The sequence below is a fragment of the Acomys minous genome (assembly GCF_964271855.1).
Source record: "Acomys minous genome assembly, chromosome: 12".
NCBI classification, from domain to species: domain Eukaryota; kingdom Metazoa; phylum Chordata; class Mammalia; order Rodentia; family Muridae; genus Acomys; species Acomys minous.
The window spans coordinates 63,370,399-63,388,658 of NC_140493.1; the positions used below are offsets into that span (position 1 = coordinate 63,370,399).

Genomic DNA, 18,260 nt, shown 5'->3' on the forward strand with positions numbered 1-18,260 from the left:
CATCATGTAGGCATAAGCCATAGCAGAGGTCAGAGGAAAGCCTAGGGATTCAATATTCTCATTCTACCAAGTGAGTCCCAGGGACTGAACTTAGGTCATCAATCTTGGCAGTAAACACCTTTACACACTGGGTCTCTTGCCATCTCCTGAAAGGCCAACTCTTGAGTTTGTTGGATGGTTGTCAACGTCCTATCATTGAGATAGGAAATTAATAAAGAAGGACAGGTTGATGTTCTACACAGAGAAGATAATTGCTAAGCATATGGGTAGGATGGGGAATGAGGATTCCAGAAAAAAATTTGAATGTACTGTTTAGGAATGTTGAGGAACAAAACATTTGGGAAGATTTCAAAGAACAGCTGAATATATTGGACAAAAGTCAACTGCTCTGAAGGAGGTTAGCAAATGGAGAGATTAAGGTCCTCATAGAGAGATGTTAATGAAGACTTGTGGGAGGAAGGTAAATATGTAGATGGAGATGTTTTCCATAGAGGCAATGATGAGGGGAAAGCAAGAAAGAGTGGGCCCAGAGATAGGGTAGCATTGGCCAGATAGGAAGGAGAAATAAAGAGAAAGTAGCAAACTAACATCAAGGGAAAATTGTTTTAAGTAAAGGGTAGAGTTTTTGGTGTTAAAAATCTAGAGAAATGAAAAAAAAAACTAGAGAAATGTTAAGATAGATAGATATTGAGAAAAGTCCATCCTCAAAGAGGAATAAAAGGTCAAGAAGGATTCAGGTTTGGGTTTGGGTAGAGGCAGTTTTGCCTTCTGTGGTGGGAGCAGTGTATCAGCTAGGATTCTCCAGAGAAATTTAATCAACAAGATACACAAGGATGTATAGGAAGGAATTTATCACTCAAGAGCTTGGGGGTGAGAGGTTTCACAGGTTCTGTCTGTAACCCAAAAGCCCAGAAGAACTGCTTGTCTGCTTCTAGTTCAAGCACAAAGGTCTGAGAACAAAGAGGCTGACACCTTAAGTCTCAGTGAGAGTCTAAAGGTTGGAGAACTAGGAACACTGGTGTTCAAAGACCAAAAATGTGGCTGCTTGGCCCAGGTCCAAAGTATACATTCTCTCATTCTTTTCCTTTTTAGTCTGCTTGGGCCCATCATATTGGAAGATGAGCATCCATATTTGTGAGAGCACATCTTTACTATGTGTACTGGTTCAGCTTTTCAACTGTTAACATTTCATAGACACAGAGAAATAATTTTTAACCAGCTGTATTAGCGCCCCTTAGCCAAGCCAAGTAGTAGACATGTAAAATTAATCATCAACCTCTCTCTCTCTCTCTCTCTCTCTCTCTCTCTCTCTCTCTGTGTGTGTGTGTGTGTGTGTGTGCATGTGCGTGTGTGTGTGTGCATGTGTGTGTGTGTGTGTGTGTGTGTGTGTGTGTGTGTGTGTGTGCATGTGGAGGTTAAGGCTGATGTTGAGATTCTCTTATCTAGAGTTCATTGATGAAGGCTAGATTGGCTGGCCATGAAGCTCCAGGGAACCATTTATTTCTTCTCTCCAGTGTTAGTGTTACAAATTACTGTGACTCTGTCTGGCTTTTACATGGGCACTGGGGATTTGAACTTAGTTCTTCATTCCTTTCCAGTAATCACTTTATTGACTGAACCATATCTCCAGGCCAGCATATAGTTTTAAGGAGAGAAATAAATTGAAAAATGCTCCTCTTTTGGAGCGAGTCTAGTTTTTCTTTGCTCCTTAAAGTATGGGAAGATGTTATTAGTGACAAATTGTCTGGTGTTACTTTTAACATTTATATCATCATTCTTGATAACTAAAAAGTTCATGGGGCTGGATACTCATCTGTTTCACACATCACTGAATACCCACTGACCAATGAATTGCTTCAAGTGTGGTGGGTACTCACTAAGCACACAATGAATGAATGAGTGGCATATTCAATAGTGGTCACCAGTGTGATCAAACTATGGTGGGAGAATGATAAGGCTGAAGTTGCCACAGTTTCTTACTTGCATTTAAAATTTTTACAGTCTGGAAAATGGTACCATTCACAACCTTGCCACTGTGTGGGAGGTGACATAGCTCTTTACAGAACAGAAGGAAATTTGGTGTGTGTGCTAATTAGTTTTCATGCTTTAATAAAGATCTTGCATAAATGACTCAAGAGGTGGAAAGACTTATTTTGGGCAGTGGTTGTAGAAGTTTCACTGAAATGTGGTTGGCTGGATCCACTGGTTTGGGTCTTACAAAAGAAAGAATATGTGGGTGAGTATGGTAGAGGCTGCTTGCTTCATAGCAGTCAGAGAGTAGAGAAGATGACTTATGGGTGCAAAGGTCAAGATATACTTTTTGAGGACACATCATTAGAGAGACTTCTTTCTAGCTAAGACCTGCCTTCCATAGCTTTAACACTTCCCAATTGCCTATTTAAAATCTGACACCATAAAAAAAGAAAAGTAAAATCTGACACCATCAATGGATTAAACCATTGGCCTGACCATCTCTATAAATCCCTTAGTAGAACTACCTAGCAGTGTCTGTCACTAATCTCTCAGGTTATAATTCAGTTCAATCAAGATAATACTTAAAATTAACAATTACAGAATGAGATATGAGAGAAGCAAATATAAGCCAGAGTTTTGCACTAGAGAGGTATATTTGCAAGCAACTCTTTCACCTTTTGTGCAGCAGGCCCAAACAATTGTACAAATAACAGAATGAAAAAGATTAAGATATTTGGAGTATTTAATTCTTTTATTTAGCTAGCATGTAGATTTTGAACTTGAGGACGTTTTAAACTAAGAGATTGTTTGAACTTATTAGTCTGTTTTTTAATGGAATATAAGCTTAATTATTTTCTTTCATGTATCTATTAATATTTGGCTTTCAATATGTACTTTTGGGTGAATGAATGAACAAATGAATGAGTGAATTAGTGAGTAAATAATGTCATGTCTGGCCATTTTCCTAGCCAGTTGTGGCTTCCTTCCTAGTGAGTCCCTGCAGCAATAACGTTACCATTCTAGAACTTTATCCTTTGCTGTTCTGTCATGATCTAGCTTCTAGACTTCATGAGGGTAGAGATTTCATCTCAATTTACTTTTAAATTGTCCCCAGTACCTACTATAGTCCTTAGCACATAGAAAATATTGATTAAAAGTAAACTAACTCATTCAAAAATGTTGGTTTAAGTATTGGCAGCTTCTGGCATTTTTCTAGGCCCTGTTGATGGCGTATTAGCCAACATCTAGTTTGTCAGCTTTAGAGTTTATACTCTAAGGAAGGGGCCAGCCTACCAGACTGTAATGACATCACTAAAACCTACAGTAATTTGTATAAAGAGCAACAGAAAAGAGCTTAAACAAAAGAATGGTTCATTCTGTTTTGGGGTATACATGATAGTTTCAAGGGTTTCTGCCTGAGTACAGAGAAGGGGCAGTATGTAGGTTGCATGAGTTGGATGGGTGGGAAGAAATGGCCATAGTGGAGAGAATATGAGGGGAGTATATTAAACAGAGATGAGAACATGATTTACAAAAGCAGAGAAGCATGAGAAAGTGCAGGTGTGCTCAGAACCGTGACTGTCAAAGCAGGGAGAGTAAAGCCATGAATGATGATGATCAGATCCCAGGATGCAAGCTCCCATCTCCTCTTGCCTAGAGGGATCCCAGTTGCCAGCCACAGATCCCAACAAATGACACGTCAACACTGAAGTCTCGGGTTTGCTTTTTCAGTTCTTGGAATTAATGGCTATGGTCCTCAGAGTCTAATCTTTCTGGACTCTAAATCATGCATCATACCTGATACTGATCTATGTGGTTGCACTCCTCTAATACTGACCTGGTTTTATGACACTGCATATATTTTCAAGTGATAGAGCTTGTTTTCTTTGAAATAAAAAAGGTCTGGACAAGAAATTGACTATTGTATCTGCTGAATGAAAAAGCAACCAGACATTTTGGGATAAACATGGCTTTTTAAGCGTCAAACTGTGACCTATTAAGAGCATTTATATCCCAAAGGCAGTGCTGTAGACAAAGTGAGCAGGCAGCACTTGGGAGGCAAATACTAAACGCTTTAAGGGAAACATCCTTCTTTCAAAAACAAACAAACAAACAAAATACAAAACAAAACAAAACCAAAAAACCAAATTCAGAGGAAGGAGAAGTGAACTTAAATTCCATCCTTAATTTGTGCTAAAACCCCATGTGGCCAAAATGTGTAATTTATGAGTGAAATTACCTTTGGCTTCTTGAACCAGAATTATTTCCTTTCTTGATGAAAAGAGAAGAGCCATTTTTTCATAATGTATTTTTTTTCTGAGTGGGGTTCCTGTTTAATTGTTTTTTCTCTTATTTTTCTGTGAGCAGAGAATGGAGACAAAAAGCTTGCAGGATAAACCAGTCAAGGCATAGCTGTCGTTAAGGAGGTGAAATGTAAGAGAGGAATAAAGAGCATGTTTGTGTGGGGGTGTGAATGTGTGAATGTGCACACATTCAAATAAATGAAATTTTAGGATTATGTCTTTAGCTTTCTATTATTTTCCTTTAGATTTTGATTTGTAGGTTCTAGGCTGGGAGCTTAGAAGTCAGAGATTTCTAAACCTTAATTACAGTTCAAACAGAAGTTCTTTATCTTTGTTCACGAGAGTTAGATCACTTGGGAGGCAGAGGCAAGAGGATCACTGTGAGTTTGAGGCCAGTCTAGTCTACAAAGTGAGTCTAGGACAGCCAAGGCTATATAGAGAGACCCTGTCTAGAAAAACACACACACACACACACACACACACACACACACACACACACACACACACACACACAAAGAATTACATCTCTAGCCTAGGAGGTAAGGAGATATGGCTCATTGATCCATAGGCAAGCCAAGGCCTGCACCTGATGAATTTCTTTTAAAAATGATAATTTTTTTAGGTGAAGTGAATTTTATTGATGGTATTCAAGAAAGTAGGGTTCTTTGGGCCCCATATGTTATTCTGGGGGTCTAGTATAGAAACTGTGAGGGGAGATGTTGGTATCAGTGGCTAAGTTGGAACAGGGACTCCTCAGCAGCCAAGGGCCTCTCTCTTGCTCTTGTGTCCTTGCTGACGTGAGTGGCCCAGGACTTCTTACTCCTTGGAGGCCATGTAGACCATGAGGTCCACTACCCTTTTGCTATAGCCATATTCATTGTCATACCAGGAAATGAGCTTTACAAAGTTGTCATTGAGAACAATGCCAGCCCTAGCATCAAAGGTGGAAGAGTGGGAGTTGCTGTTAAATTCACAGGAGACAGCCTGGTCCTCAGTGTAGCCCAGGAGGTCCTTTAGTGGGCCTTCAGACGCCTGCTTTACCACCTTTTTGGTATCATCATATTTGGTGGGTTTCTCTAGTCTGCATGTCAGATCCACCACAGACACATTAGGGGTAGGAACACGGGAGGCCATGCCAGTGAGCTTCCCGTTCAGCTCTGGGATGGCCTTGCCGCCTTGGCAGCACCAGTGGATGCAGGGATGATGTTCTGGGGAGCCCAGTGGCCATTACACCACAGCTTTCCAGAGGGGCCATCCACAGTCTTCTGGGTAGCAGTAATGGCATTGCCTGTGGACATGAATCCTTCCACAATGCCAAAGTAGTCATGGATGATCTTGGCCAGGGGGGCTAAGCAGTTGGTGGTACAGGAAGCATTGCTGAAAAATTTGAGTTAATTGTCATACTTCTTATGGTTCACACCCATCACAAACATGGGGGCATCGGCACAAGGGGCGGAGATGATGGCCCCACTCTTCTAGTGGGCCCCAGCCTTCCTCATGGTGATAAAGTCACCACTAGACTACACAATGTACTCAGCACCACCACATTTGATGTTAGCGGGATCTCAATCCTGGAAGATAGTGATGGGCTTCCCGTTGATGACAACCTTCCCATTCTCAGCCTTGACTCTGCCATTGAACTTGCTATGGGTAGAGTCAACCTGGAACATGTAGACCATGTATTGGAGATCAATGAAAGTGTCATTTAGGGCAACAAAGTCCACTTTGCCAGATAAGAAGCAAGCCCTGGTAACCAGGTGCCCCAATCGGCTATATCTGTTTACTTCATCCTTCACCACCGTGTCAAGAGATGAGGCTGGCACTGCACGAGAAGATGTGGCTGACTCTGGAACAGGGAGGAACAGAGAGCCAAAGATGAGTATTTTTAAATTAAAATTTTAATTAATATACTTAATATCAATTTTTATTTTACAATTTTCTTTCTCTAATTTTTAGGGGGAATAGGGGTTGAGATAGGCTTTCTTTGTGTAGCTTTGGCTGTCCTGGAACCTGCTCTGTAGACCAGGCTGGCTTTGAACTCATAGAGATCTGCCTGCCTCTGCCTCCTAAGTGTTGGAATTAAAGGTGTGTGCCAACAAGGGCTGGTTCTTTTTAATTCTTTTTAATCTGCTCCATTGTGTGTTTCTTTTAAATTAATTAATTTACTTTTTACTTTCATTTTAAAAACTCATTTCTTATACTATTGAGATTATAGTATAATTACATCATTCACCCTGTTCCTTTTTCTCACCCCAGATCTACAGATGTAGCCCTCCTTGCTCTCTTTAAAATTCATGGTCTCTTTTTTCATTAACTGTTGTTATATTCCTAAATATAACCTGCTAGGTTTGTACAATTTTACCTATAATGATATCACTTCCTCCCTTTCCTGTTCTCCTTCCAACTTCCATGTCTTCCCTTCATTTTCTTTCAAACTGATGGTCTCTTTTTGATTAATATTGTTACATTCATAAAAATGTATAAATATATGATCACAGCCTCTTGAGTCTGTTTAGCATGGTTTGTGTAAACAATATCTGAACAGGCATGCTAATGTGGAAGGAAAATCTCAAGAGGTTGCACTGCTGGACAAAGAGCCACAAACAACTAAAACCTGGAGAGAGAGAGAGAGAGAGAGAGAGAGAGAGAGAGAGAGAGAGAGAGAGAGAGAGAGAATGAATTAGTTGTCTTCCCTGGGGATGAGTTCCTGAAGTGGTTATCTGTAGGCTCAGTTTTCTTATCAACTATATATTATTATCAACGTATTAAATGAGCCTACTTCCCTAACAACCCGGCTAACCCAAACAATCTGAAACGGATATTAAAGAACACTATAATGAAACCTTAAGGATATCAGTTCCGAGAAATGATTCTCCTGGCATAGTCAGCAGGATTTCAGCAGACCAGCACAACCACCAAAGTTGCTGCTGGAACTGGTAGCAGCAGCTGGAACCTCAAGCCTCAGTTGGAGTCCAAAGCCTTGAAGCCTTCCCTGGAGCAGTTCTCCTTAGGAGCCTCTTGAAGTGCAGGGATGAACAGCCAGAAACCGAGTCCCAACTAAAAGCCTCTTCTGTTTTGAGCTCATATATATATATATGCTCTCAGTCTGTTCAAGGATGTTTTTCACCAAGCTCCCCCACTATGTAGTTTGACTTTTAAGTGGAAAAACATCCTTTTTCTCACATCTAAGTGGTAAACATCCTGCCCTCTTCTCCTTCCCACAAGTGGGACCAAAACAAAAGCAGGTTTATCTCCCCTTCAGTTATCCATTATAAAGTAGTTCTGCAATCATATACAAACAAGACGCCTGATCTATTCCTGTCCTGGTGTTTTCCCCTATGGCTTCTTCATCCAAATTTGGTGGAATTCTTGGGCATATTCTTTCAATAGTCTGCACATTCATTACAGCGACGAGTCTACCTTGAAACCCACCCTTTGTCCTCCTGAGTATTTAAGTGGAGTACCTCTCTGTCTGATCTGTCTGCAGGTCTGTAATCACCAGGCAGAACTGTTGGCACACTCCTGTGTGTGCTTCTTCATCGGCTCTCTTCTCAGATGCTCGTCCCACAGCTAGCAGCAAGGGACACCCCACCAAGGTCTGGTTACTGTGCATTCCTTTGCGTGGAGCCAGGAAGGCTCTTCCTCCTGGCTCTGTTATTGGCACTGCTTTATTCTAACCTCTTTTAATGGGCTGGGTAGGTCTCTTCCTCTGTTGTCCACCAACCTTATTACTAAACTCTACTGATTCTCTCCTTAGAAAGAAGTCCTCTCTCTTGCTTTTGTTTGCCTTCCATTCTCTTTCTTTTTCTAGTGGGATGAGAAGACAGAAACATATTTGGGCACTCTCAGTGCCTGTGTGAATTTCTTATCAAACTTGCCATAAAAAGTTTCTGGCTCAGATCTCTTAAGATTTGGATTTTTAAGATTTTCACAATGTTTTTTTTTGAAGCGATTTTCCTTTGCTTTGATATAAAGAGACAGATCATTTTATATGAAAGGGATGGTTCCTGCTTCTCCTGAAGTATTCACCAGTGAGGTCTTTATCAACCTTTTAGAGTATCAACATTGTTGAGGACCCTGAAATATAAAATGATAATTTGGAATTATAACTAACAAATTTGGAATGAACTTGACCTGTTTCAGTCTTTGGTTCAGCAATCCATATCAACCTTTGCCCTCCTTGTCCCTGACTTTACCTTGAAAGAACAAAGAAAGCAGTGGGTACTTTGTAGCAAGGAAGAACTGATCTGCTTTCCTTTTTAATCTGAAGAAATGGCTAAGCAAAATAGTTCAAGCACAAAACATCCACTCTATATTCCAATGTCTAAAAGCCTTATACATTAAACCTCAAGCAATTTTAAAATTAACTTTGAGTGGGTTTGAAAGGTTTTGCTTTCCCCCACTGAAATTGAATTCTTGCCACAGCAGGGCCTTGTCAGAGTCCTTGAAGCCAGGTCAAGATCACCCCAGAAGACATCACGTTCATTGTTTCCATGGGAAGCAAAATTCTGCAATCATACCTAAAATTCTTAGATGCCCATATACACATAGTCTATATTCTTTCCCATGACTGGGAGAAGGACCTACAAACGTGAGGAGATGCCACACCTGTGATGAGGCTCAATTTTGAGTTATCCCAAAAGACAGATTATTCTGGCTTAAAGCCTTGAAAATAATATACTTTCTTTTGGCCTGAGAGACATACCAGTCTTGATATGCAGTGCTTTTGGAAAGGCACAAGGAACTGAATATTGTCAACAACCTTATGCTCTTAGAAGATCGCCTATGCCTCCATTTAGGCCCCAGTCTTAGCCGGTAGCTTGATGCTGCTCTGAGTTCTGAACAGAGAAGCCAGTTCAACTGTGCTAGCCTAACCCATGGGAAACGTGAGATAATTACATTTATTGCTTTGAATTTCTAGGATGCTATTCATTTTTCATGCAGTAGTCTAGATCTAGCATAATTGTGTGAGAGAGTCTCTTTGTTAGCCATGGTGTCTGTTAGAGCCAGGTGTTTCCAGGTTTTTAGACAAAGAATCAATGAAACACACAGAAGTAACAAAATAAGAAGGGGTTTATTCAAAGGCAAAGGACAGAGTAGATACCTAGAAAGGAGCAACAGGCTCTCTTGATATTGTCTATGTGCTCCCATGATTGCCTGGTGCCTTGTTTTATCAGTCCAGAGGGGGGAGGAGTTTGTTCCTAAGAGTAGGGTGGCAATGGCTTTCTGATTTGATTGGTAGATTGGATTATGTAACCTTTCATTAATTGTACATATCTTTTCCCATGATGCATCTAACTTTAATCACATGCATATCCAATCTAATGTATATACATAGGCATAAGACAGTAACTAGGGGTTTTCTCTTAAGGCTCATTCATAGGACACAGGTGGCCTTACTGCACATGCACTCAAAACTGGTCTAGGTTACCAACTACTTAGGGTTACAGAATGGTTCAGGGTGCAGGTGTCACCAAAGGCTACACCTAAGGGGGCTCTTGCAGTGTTACTAGGGATGTGGGAGTGGTGGGATTGGTTGCTTTGTTTGGAGAAGGGTTTGTGCGTACGTAGCTCATTTTAGTCTGGGTACTAGTTTGCTAAGCTGCTCTTGCAAAATACCTGCCTCTCTTTAGTTATAGAAGTAGCTGCTGTTAACTCATAGTTTGAAAACTTGCACTTTCAAGGCTTACTTGAGGAACTAGTCGAACTGCTGTGGTCTGAAAGTTTGTGTTCATTTTCCCATTCGTGTCTTGAAGCCTTCAGCACAAATATGAAGATGTTGGAAGATGATGGCTTTGGGATCCGATTAGACCCCAGAAAGCTAGTTCATCTATTCTTTTTCATGATGAAACATCTAAAAGAAACCAGAGCACCCATTGGCACCCGGATTCTAGACTTTTGACCCTCCAGACCATCAAGAAATAAATTTCTCATAAGCCACCCAACCTATGAATGTTGTCACAACCTGGTCAGACTGACAGCCTCATTGAGACTTCTTACCTTCAATCATTAATAAGATCAGTTCTTGTCAATGCAGAGAGTAAATCCTCATTAGTATAACAAGGGCCCCAGTACTAGACTATGTTTGAGTTGCAGCAGTCAAGTTTTATGTTATGAAACTTTAGAGAGATTACTTAGCTATTTTTTCTGCTAATGTTCCCTCATCCACAAGAACAGGATAATAACTGTGTTCCATGAAGAAGCATGAGAACTCGATGACTCAATCCACACACACACACACACAAAAACCCAAAATCAAAAAACCAAAATACCAAAAACAAACTCTAAAAACTGGCATAGACTTGCTTGGCTCATAGAAAAATCATTCTTACTGTTATTTCTTATGGTTTCTTCCTCATGCAACATCCCCCTTCCTTTCCCAACACAGCACAAAGGAAAAAGAGACGGAAATCAAGAGGCATCTTAGTCAATTCTAACCCAGATAAGTGCACTGTATATTTGGAGTGGCTTAGATATATGAGAGTGGTAGGAAATAGGAGCTACTGCCTAGTGCCTCCACTCCCATATCTGTCCACGGAAGAGAACGTATTTAACTGAGGAAATCTGGCATTCTTTTTTAAGGGGCATGGCGTTGACAGAATTACTCTGGTCCTATTTGATTCAGGCACACATCAAAAAAGTCCATCTGGGTCTCACCTATCATCTTTAAAATGTCATGAGTTTAAAAAGGAAATACTTTGGCCGCCTAAGTTCATCCCCCCTTTCTTAACTATTTTTCATGTATATTTGTGTGTGCATGTTCACATGTAGTTGCACATGTATGACTCTCTCCTCTCTCTCTCTCTCTCTCTCTCTCTCTCTCTCTCTCTCTGTGTGTGTGTGTGTGTGTGTGTGTGTTTGGAGAGAGAGAGAGAGAGAGAGAGAGAGAGAGAGAGAGAGAGAGAGAGAGAGAGAGAGAAAGGGATCTGAACTTGATATTCAGAATCTTTGATTGTTCTCCTATACTCTTTGAAGCAGGGTATCTCAAACTAAGAGGTCACCTATCCAAACTAGACTAACTTGCTCTGTGGTCTGGGATGAGATCTCTACCTCTGCTTTCTGAGGCTAGAATTGCAAATGAGCTAACATGCCCATCCTACATTTAAATGACGTCTTTCTGTTTGCATGACAAGGGTTTTAACTGTTGAGTCATTTCTCTAGTCCCACTCTTCCATTATGATGAATTTATGTGCCTGAGAGCTGTGTGCATTGGAAAAACATAACCAAGGGAATTTGCAAATTTAGATATATGAAAATGATAAAAAAAATATGTCCATTCTGGTCAGGCTATGGGAGCTGAAGTGAGTGCTGAAAGATACCAAGAGGCATACTGTTTGTTAATATCTGCATCTACTGAGTCCTCACTGAACTACAAACTATGTGTGCTAAGACTTTCCCAGCTACACCTTCCCTCTGCTTTCTCAACAGCTGTTGCTATAGGTATTTTAAAATACCACAGTTTATGAAAAAAACATTGAGGCCTGCAATCTGAGGTGTTTGAATAGGAATGGCCCCCATAAAGTCATGTGTTTGAATGCTTGGCCCATGGGGAGTGGTACTCTTAGGAGGTGAGGCCTTGTTAGAGGAAGATTGTCACTGTGGAGGTGGGGCTTTGAGATCTATGTTTAAGCTATGCCCAGTGTGAAACTCATCCAGTCTCCTCCTGGCTTCCTTTGGATCAAGATGTAGAACTCTCAGTTGCTCCAGCACCATGTCTGCCATGCTTCCTGCCATGAGGATAATGGACTAAACCTCTGAAACTGTAACTAACCCTAATTAAATGTTTGCTTTTATAAGAGTTTCCTTGGTCATGGTGTCTTGTCCTAGCAATAAAACTCTGCGAAGATCCATTAGGCAACAGATCCATGTGATAAAGGATGTGGAATGTGGGCTGAAATCCTGCTCTGATTGTGAGTGTTTAGCCAGAACATCACAGCATCTGCTCATCAAGCGAGAGGCGACTGCCCATCGTGCCTTTCCATCAGACCCGTGACCTTTGGACATGAATCTCAGGAAATCGTTGGCTGCCCTCTCTCACTATTTTCCAGAATGAATTTCCTTACAAATGAGAACGTGGAAATGACACAAATGACTAAGAATGGATGGATGGATAGGGAGTTTCAGATGGAGGTGGGAAAGGCTGAAAGGATGGCTTGTGTCCATAAATCTGCAGATGTGCCATGACTCCTGGTGACAGACACCCATTTGTCTCATGGCCAAATTGTGTGCTTTGGCTTTGCAGAGCTGCAATAGAAGCCAAACTGTCTACTAGTCAATCAGTGACCTCTCCTAAGAGGGGCTAAATGATAAAATCAGTGCAATAAAATCAAATCTTATGCTGTAGTGGAAGGAAGAGAGCTGCCATGTGTCAATTTCTGGATATTTCAGAGGTTATTGGAGTACATTTCCAATAACTAGTAAGGCCAGAGAGACAACTGCTCTAATTTGTGGACCTTTTGCCAAGGAATAAATGTAGTCAGGGCAGAAAGACTCATGGGACTGTAAGACCCCCAGCACGGTGGTCTTAACGTGGAGACCCCCACCAAGAACCAGCGAGACCAAGGTTTCGGTTGCAACACACAAGAGGCTTTATTGTAGGGGGACGGGTACCCGGGCATCTCAGTCTCTGGAGAGGCTGGCGCGCTGAGCGAGTCTTTTGGGGGCCTTTTATAAGGATTTTAGCGGGAAGCGCGGGTACAGAAGCGAGAAGCATAGTTACAGGGCTCTGATTGGTAAATTTAAATGAGGCGAGGTTATGGCCCGGTCATCAGATGGGCTCTAGGAACAGGGGAGTTTACCCGTTCTCTGGGCCAGGTGGCCGACCATAAATATCTTGTTTGACAAGGACAAACTGTTTCTGTTATCTCGGCATGCTTTTATCTTTCTCCTCTGGGCCCCAGGCCTCATCTTATCCCGGGAACCTATTATTCTAGTCTTGCCTTGCAAGATAGCGTTACTGCTGCTATGCTTGCTATGGCGGGTGCACAGGGGAGGGGGTCTTACATTCCTCCCTCTTGTTGTAAATTGAATGAAATCTTTCATTCAATGACCTCTGGTTCTACCTGTTGGAGCTGTTGGTATTGTTGGGTTAGAACCAAGGCCTGTACAACCGATAGGCGGTCTCGGATGAATTGCATCAGTCTGTTAAGGATGCAGGGCCCAAAAAGTAGGAGCAGGATAATAATTAACAAAGGGCCCGTTATGATAGATATTAAAGTGGTGAACCAAGGAGCCTTATTAAACCAGTTTTCATACCAAGTTCATCCTGATTTAAATTGTAACTGTCGCTGCTTGAGCCTTTCTCGCAGCTTAGACATACTATCTCTGACTACTCCTGTATGGTCAGCATAAAAACAACATTCTTCCTTGAGGGCTGCACAGAGCCCACCCTCTTTCAGGAACAAGATATCTAACCCTCTACGATTTTGGAGCACTACCTCTGAGAGGGAGGTCAGGGACTGCTCTAGGGCACTGATGGATTCTTTTAATGCTTGGAGGTCTGCATTCATGGCCTGTTGTAACTGCTGGAAGTGAGTGACCTGAATGAGAGCAGCCGTCCCAGTCCCGATTCCTGCAGCGATCCCCTCGACTCCCAATAGCAGTGCCAAAGTAATGGATATTGGCTCTCGGGGGTAGCGATTGATCCTTGGCCGCCTTGACGTGAGCAGCGTGGATCCAGGTGGCAATTCTGTCAACCTTGAGAGCCGTTGGGGTGGTCAGGAGTACTGTGTAGGGTCCCTTCCAGCAGGGTTCAAGGTTCTTGGCCCGGTGGCGTCGGACCCAAACGTAGTCTCCAACCTGGAAGGGGTGAGGGGCCAGGGGCTTATCAAGTTGGTCCTTATAAGCGTGGGCTAGGGGTTTTCATACCTCATTTAGCACCTCTTGGAGGGCTCTTAGGTGTGCCTGGAGGGAAGGCCTGGTGGCGAAGGAGCCGATATCTGGGTCAAGGAAGTGAACAATAGGAACATGTGAATCGTAGACAATCTCAAAAGGAGTAAGCCCATGTGGGCCAGGGGTGTTCCTAACCCTGTATAGGGCCAGGGGTAGTAGGGCCACCCAGTCCTTAGTGCCAGCTGCAAGCGTCAATTTGGTTAAAGTCTCCTTAATAGACCTGTTCATGCGTTCTACCTGTCCTGAACTCTGGGGTCTGTATGAACAATGCAATTTTCAATTAATCCCCAACAGTTTGGCCACCTGCTAGCTTACCTGAGAGACGAAGGCTGGTCCGTTGTCGGACCCGATTACCTGTGGCATCCCGTAGCGAGGGAAAATATCATCCAAAAGCTTCTTGGAAACCACCTTGGCCGTCTCATGTTTGGTGGGGAAGGCTTCAGTCCATCCTGAAAAAGTATCTACGAAGACCAGCAGGTACCGGTACCCGTATATACCTGGTTTGACCTCCGTGAAGTCAATTTTTTAATGGGTCCCTGGCCGGTGTCCTCGGACCCTAGTTCCTGACAGGTTCAAGGACCTGTTATTATTGACCAACGCGCAGGGCCGGCAATTGTCAGCGGCTCTCTGGAGGAGGGCCTCCTTTTTTTTTAATAGGTAAAAGTCCGTCTCTTTTTTCTCGAGGAGGGTCTTCATTTTCTGAGCACTTAAATGAGTGAGCTTATGGAAGTAGTCAATCAAATAGTTAGTCTCTTTTGAGGGGATGACTACCTTGTCTTGATACCGCCAATGGTTGGGGCCTTCAGGGAGAGCGCCCATCTTGTGAAGTCTCTGTATGTCGTCGTTGGTGAATTTTTAACTCCAGTCCTGCTGTCCTGGCGCTCCGGTGTCCTCTTGTAAGGAGAGTGCCTCGAGAGTGTCGAGGGGTCTTGTAGCGGCTTGGCGGGCTGTCTCGTCAGCCAGCCGATTACCTCGAGCCTCAGGGGAGTCCCCTTTCTGGTGGCCCGGGCAATGGATGATGTTGAGCTGCTGGGGTAAAAAGAGGGCCTTCAGGAGGGCCAGGATTTCAGTCTTATTTTTAATTTTTTTACCTTCTGAGGTGAGGAGTCCTCGGCGCCGATAGATTTTTTTATGTACGTGGGCCGTGGCGAAGGCATACCGGCTGTCTGTATATACTGTTAGCCTCTTTCTTTTTGCCAGCTCCAGGGCCTTGGTCAGGGCGATCAGTTCAGCACGCTGGGCGGAGGTCCCTGGGGGCAGAGGGCTGGCCCATATTACCTGGTTGGTGGTGGTGATAGCCGCTCCGGCCCGTCGTGTCCCGTTATCCAGGAAGCTGCTCCCATCCGTATACCAAACGAAGTCGGTTGCAAGATGTACTTTTTTCTCGGTGGTCCAGCGGTAAGGCTTCCCGCCAGTCACTCCTTGCACCCAGGCAGTCTTTGTTGTCAGGGGCCCCGGTGCGGTGGTGAGGACGGAGTGCTGAGCTCCCGTATCCACCAAGAAGGTGACGGGTTGCCCCCCCACATTTAGAGTTAGCCGGGGTTCAGGGGGAGGCTCCTGACCCGGACTTCTTCAGTCTTCTAAGTTGAGGAGAGCCGCGGAGGGGGGGGGGTCTTACGGGGCCCTTTGGGACGCCTGGGACAGTCCCGTACCCAGTGGCCTCTTTTTTTACAATAGGCACATTGGTCCTTATCTACAGGGGTTTTTCTCCGTTCTCCCTGACCCTGACTATCCTGGCGCCCTGAAACTACGGTGGCCAACAGTCTACTCATTTTCCTATGTCTCTTTTTATCTCTAGCATTTTTCCTTTTTTCCGCTTTTTTTTAATCTCTCTTCCTTTTCTTCGGACTCTTTTCTAAGCCTTTCTTTTTTCTCTTCCGGCGTCTCTTTCTTATTATAAACTTTTTCTGCCTCCTTTAAAAGATCCTGAACTGTACTTTCCTTGAGTTCTTCCAATCTCTCTAATTTGCGTTTGATAGCCAGACAAAGGACATGGCCAGGGTGGTGGCCTGGAGAGGGTTCTCAGGGTCATATGGAGTGTAAACCCTGTAAGCCTCTTTCAGACGCTCAAGAAAAGCTGACGGCGTCTCATCTGCTTTCTGAGTAACCATCTTAACCTGGGCCAAATTGGTGGGCCGCCTGGCGGCTTTTTGGAGACCCGCTATAAGCAGCTGGCGATAAAGACGTAGGTGGGCCCTACCTTCCTCAGTGTTGAAGTCCCAGTCGGGTCGTTCTAAGGGGAAAGCACTGTTGATCTCATTTGGCAGCTGGGTAGGCCGTCCATTAGCTCCTGGGATGCTCTTGCGTGCCTCCAGAAGGAAGCGCTGCTTCTCTTCGGAGGTGAGGAGCGTCTGTAGGAGCTGTTGGCAGTCGTCCCAGGTGGGTTGATGAGTGACTAGAATAGACTCAATAAGGGAAGTTAACCGGGAGGGATCTTTAGAGAAAGGAGGGTTATTATTTTTCCAGTTATAAAGATCTGAGGCAGAAAACGGCCAATATTGCATCTGGCCACCCGTGCCAGCCCGAAGGGGGAAGGCCTGAGAGGTCTGGGGTGGAACTTCGCGCCGGCTACGGAGTCGGCTGGCCATTGGTGAGGCCTCGGGCGCTGCGGAGGGAGCAATATCCTCAGGGCGGGGCGCGGGTCCGGAGCGCGCAGGTGGCGGCGGCGCAGTATCCTCAGGTGGCCCCGGCAAGGGAGGAGCCGAGGGAGTTGGGGGTCCGGCCGGTGAGGCTGGGCCTGGGGCCGCTGGGGCCCGATAAGGGGGTGGTTCTTCGGTTAGGAGGTCAAGGAGGGGCCCCTCATCCGGCGGCAAGACCTTGGGGGGGGCGGACAACGGCGGGATAGAGACCGGTCCCAGAGGGGGCCGCCGGAGTGGGGACCAGGGGAGGTGCTAAGGCGGGCGTGGTAAGAGAGGTGGGGATAGGAGGGGGCTGAGTGAGGAAAGGTCTGACCCATGGAGGGGGGTCACGAACGAGAGATTCCCAAGTCATCATGTAGGGGACCTGGTCCGGATGACCGTGTGGTCCAGGGTCCATAATTTTGGACTTGACCTGTAAAATGAGAGAAAGGTTAAAAGTGCCATTTCGTGGCCACCCGGTGTTAAACATGGGCCATTCGGCGGAACAGAAAGTCTCCCATTTGCCCTTGCGGACTTTTACTGACAGATTGTGTGCAATGACACGGACCTCTCTGAAATGCTGTAAGGTAAGGGTTAGCGGGGTGACAAGAGTCTGACCCATGGTACCAAAAACATAAAACGAAAGATAACAGAGGAAAACTAGACACAAAAGACCAAAAACAGCCTGCGCGGGACGCTTGCGCCAAAGCGAAAACAAAACAGAGGTTGGAGACGCAGGGGGTCCGGATTCCCCGTCTCCCAGATGAGGCGAATAGCCTCTCAGATGGGCCGGGGCCCCAAATAACCCTGGGGTAGACAGGGTTCTGGTGGGACGGAGAGTCCCTACGGAATCCCGCCGGGACGTCTCCCGGGGGCACAAGGAAGAAGTCCGAGTTCGTCAACTCCTTCTAGTCCTTGCCAGATTCAGAGAGTCTGCGCAGACACCGAGACACGTAACGATTAACAGAGAGATGACAGAGAGACGAAATGACAACAACGACTAAGCCGGCCGGCACAAAGGCTTACCTCCCGAATTTGGGTCGGTGGTCCCTGGGCGGGGGTCTCTATCTCGGTGGGACCTCCAAATGTAAGGCCCCCAGCACGGTAGTCTTAACGTGGAGACCCCCACCAAGAACCAGCGAGACCAAGGTTTCGGTTGCAACACGCAAGAGGCTTTATTGTAGGGGGACGGGTACCCGGGCGTCTCAGTCTCTGGAGAGGCTGGCGCGCTGAGCGAGTCTTTTGGGGGCCTTTTATAAGGATTTTAGCGGGAAGCGCGGGTACAGAAGCGAGAAGCATAGTTACAGGGCTCTGATTGGTAAATTTAAATGAGGCGAGGTTATGGCCCGGTCATCAGATGGGCTCTAGGAACAGGGGAGTTTACCCGTTCTCTGGGCCAGGTGGCCGACCATAAATATCTTGTTTGACAAGGACAAACTGTTTCTGTTATCTCGGCATGCTTTTATCTTTCTCC

The 18,260-nt window shown here is 44.6% G+C and overlaps 1 protein-coding gene and 1 pseudogene across 2 annotated transcripts in view; one reads left to right on the plus strand and one right to left on the minus strand.

The window, feature by feature from the left end:
• Positions 1-15,765, plus strand: part of LOC311580083 (uncharacterized protein) — a 355,681-nt gene extending 339,916 nt beyond the window's left edge. Inside the window, exon 2 of the mRNA XM_084751331.1 lies at positions 15,498-15,765. Coding sequence (XP_084607457.1) covers positions 15,498-15,698 — 201 coding nt within the window. The 3' untranslated portion in view covers positions 15,699-15,765. The remainder of the gene's footprint in view (positions 1-15,497) is intronic.
• Positions 5,094-6,141, minus strand: LOC311578432 (glyceraldehyde-3-phosphate dehydrogenase-like; annotated as a pseudogene). The gene has a single exon. The product of its transcript is annotated as a glyceraldehyde-3-phosphate dehydrogenase-like (transcript).
• Positions 15,766-18,260: the final 2,495 nt, after the last annotated feature.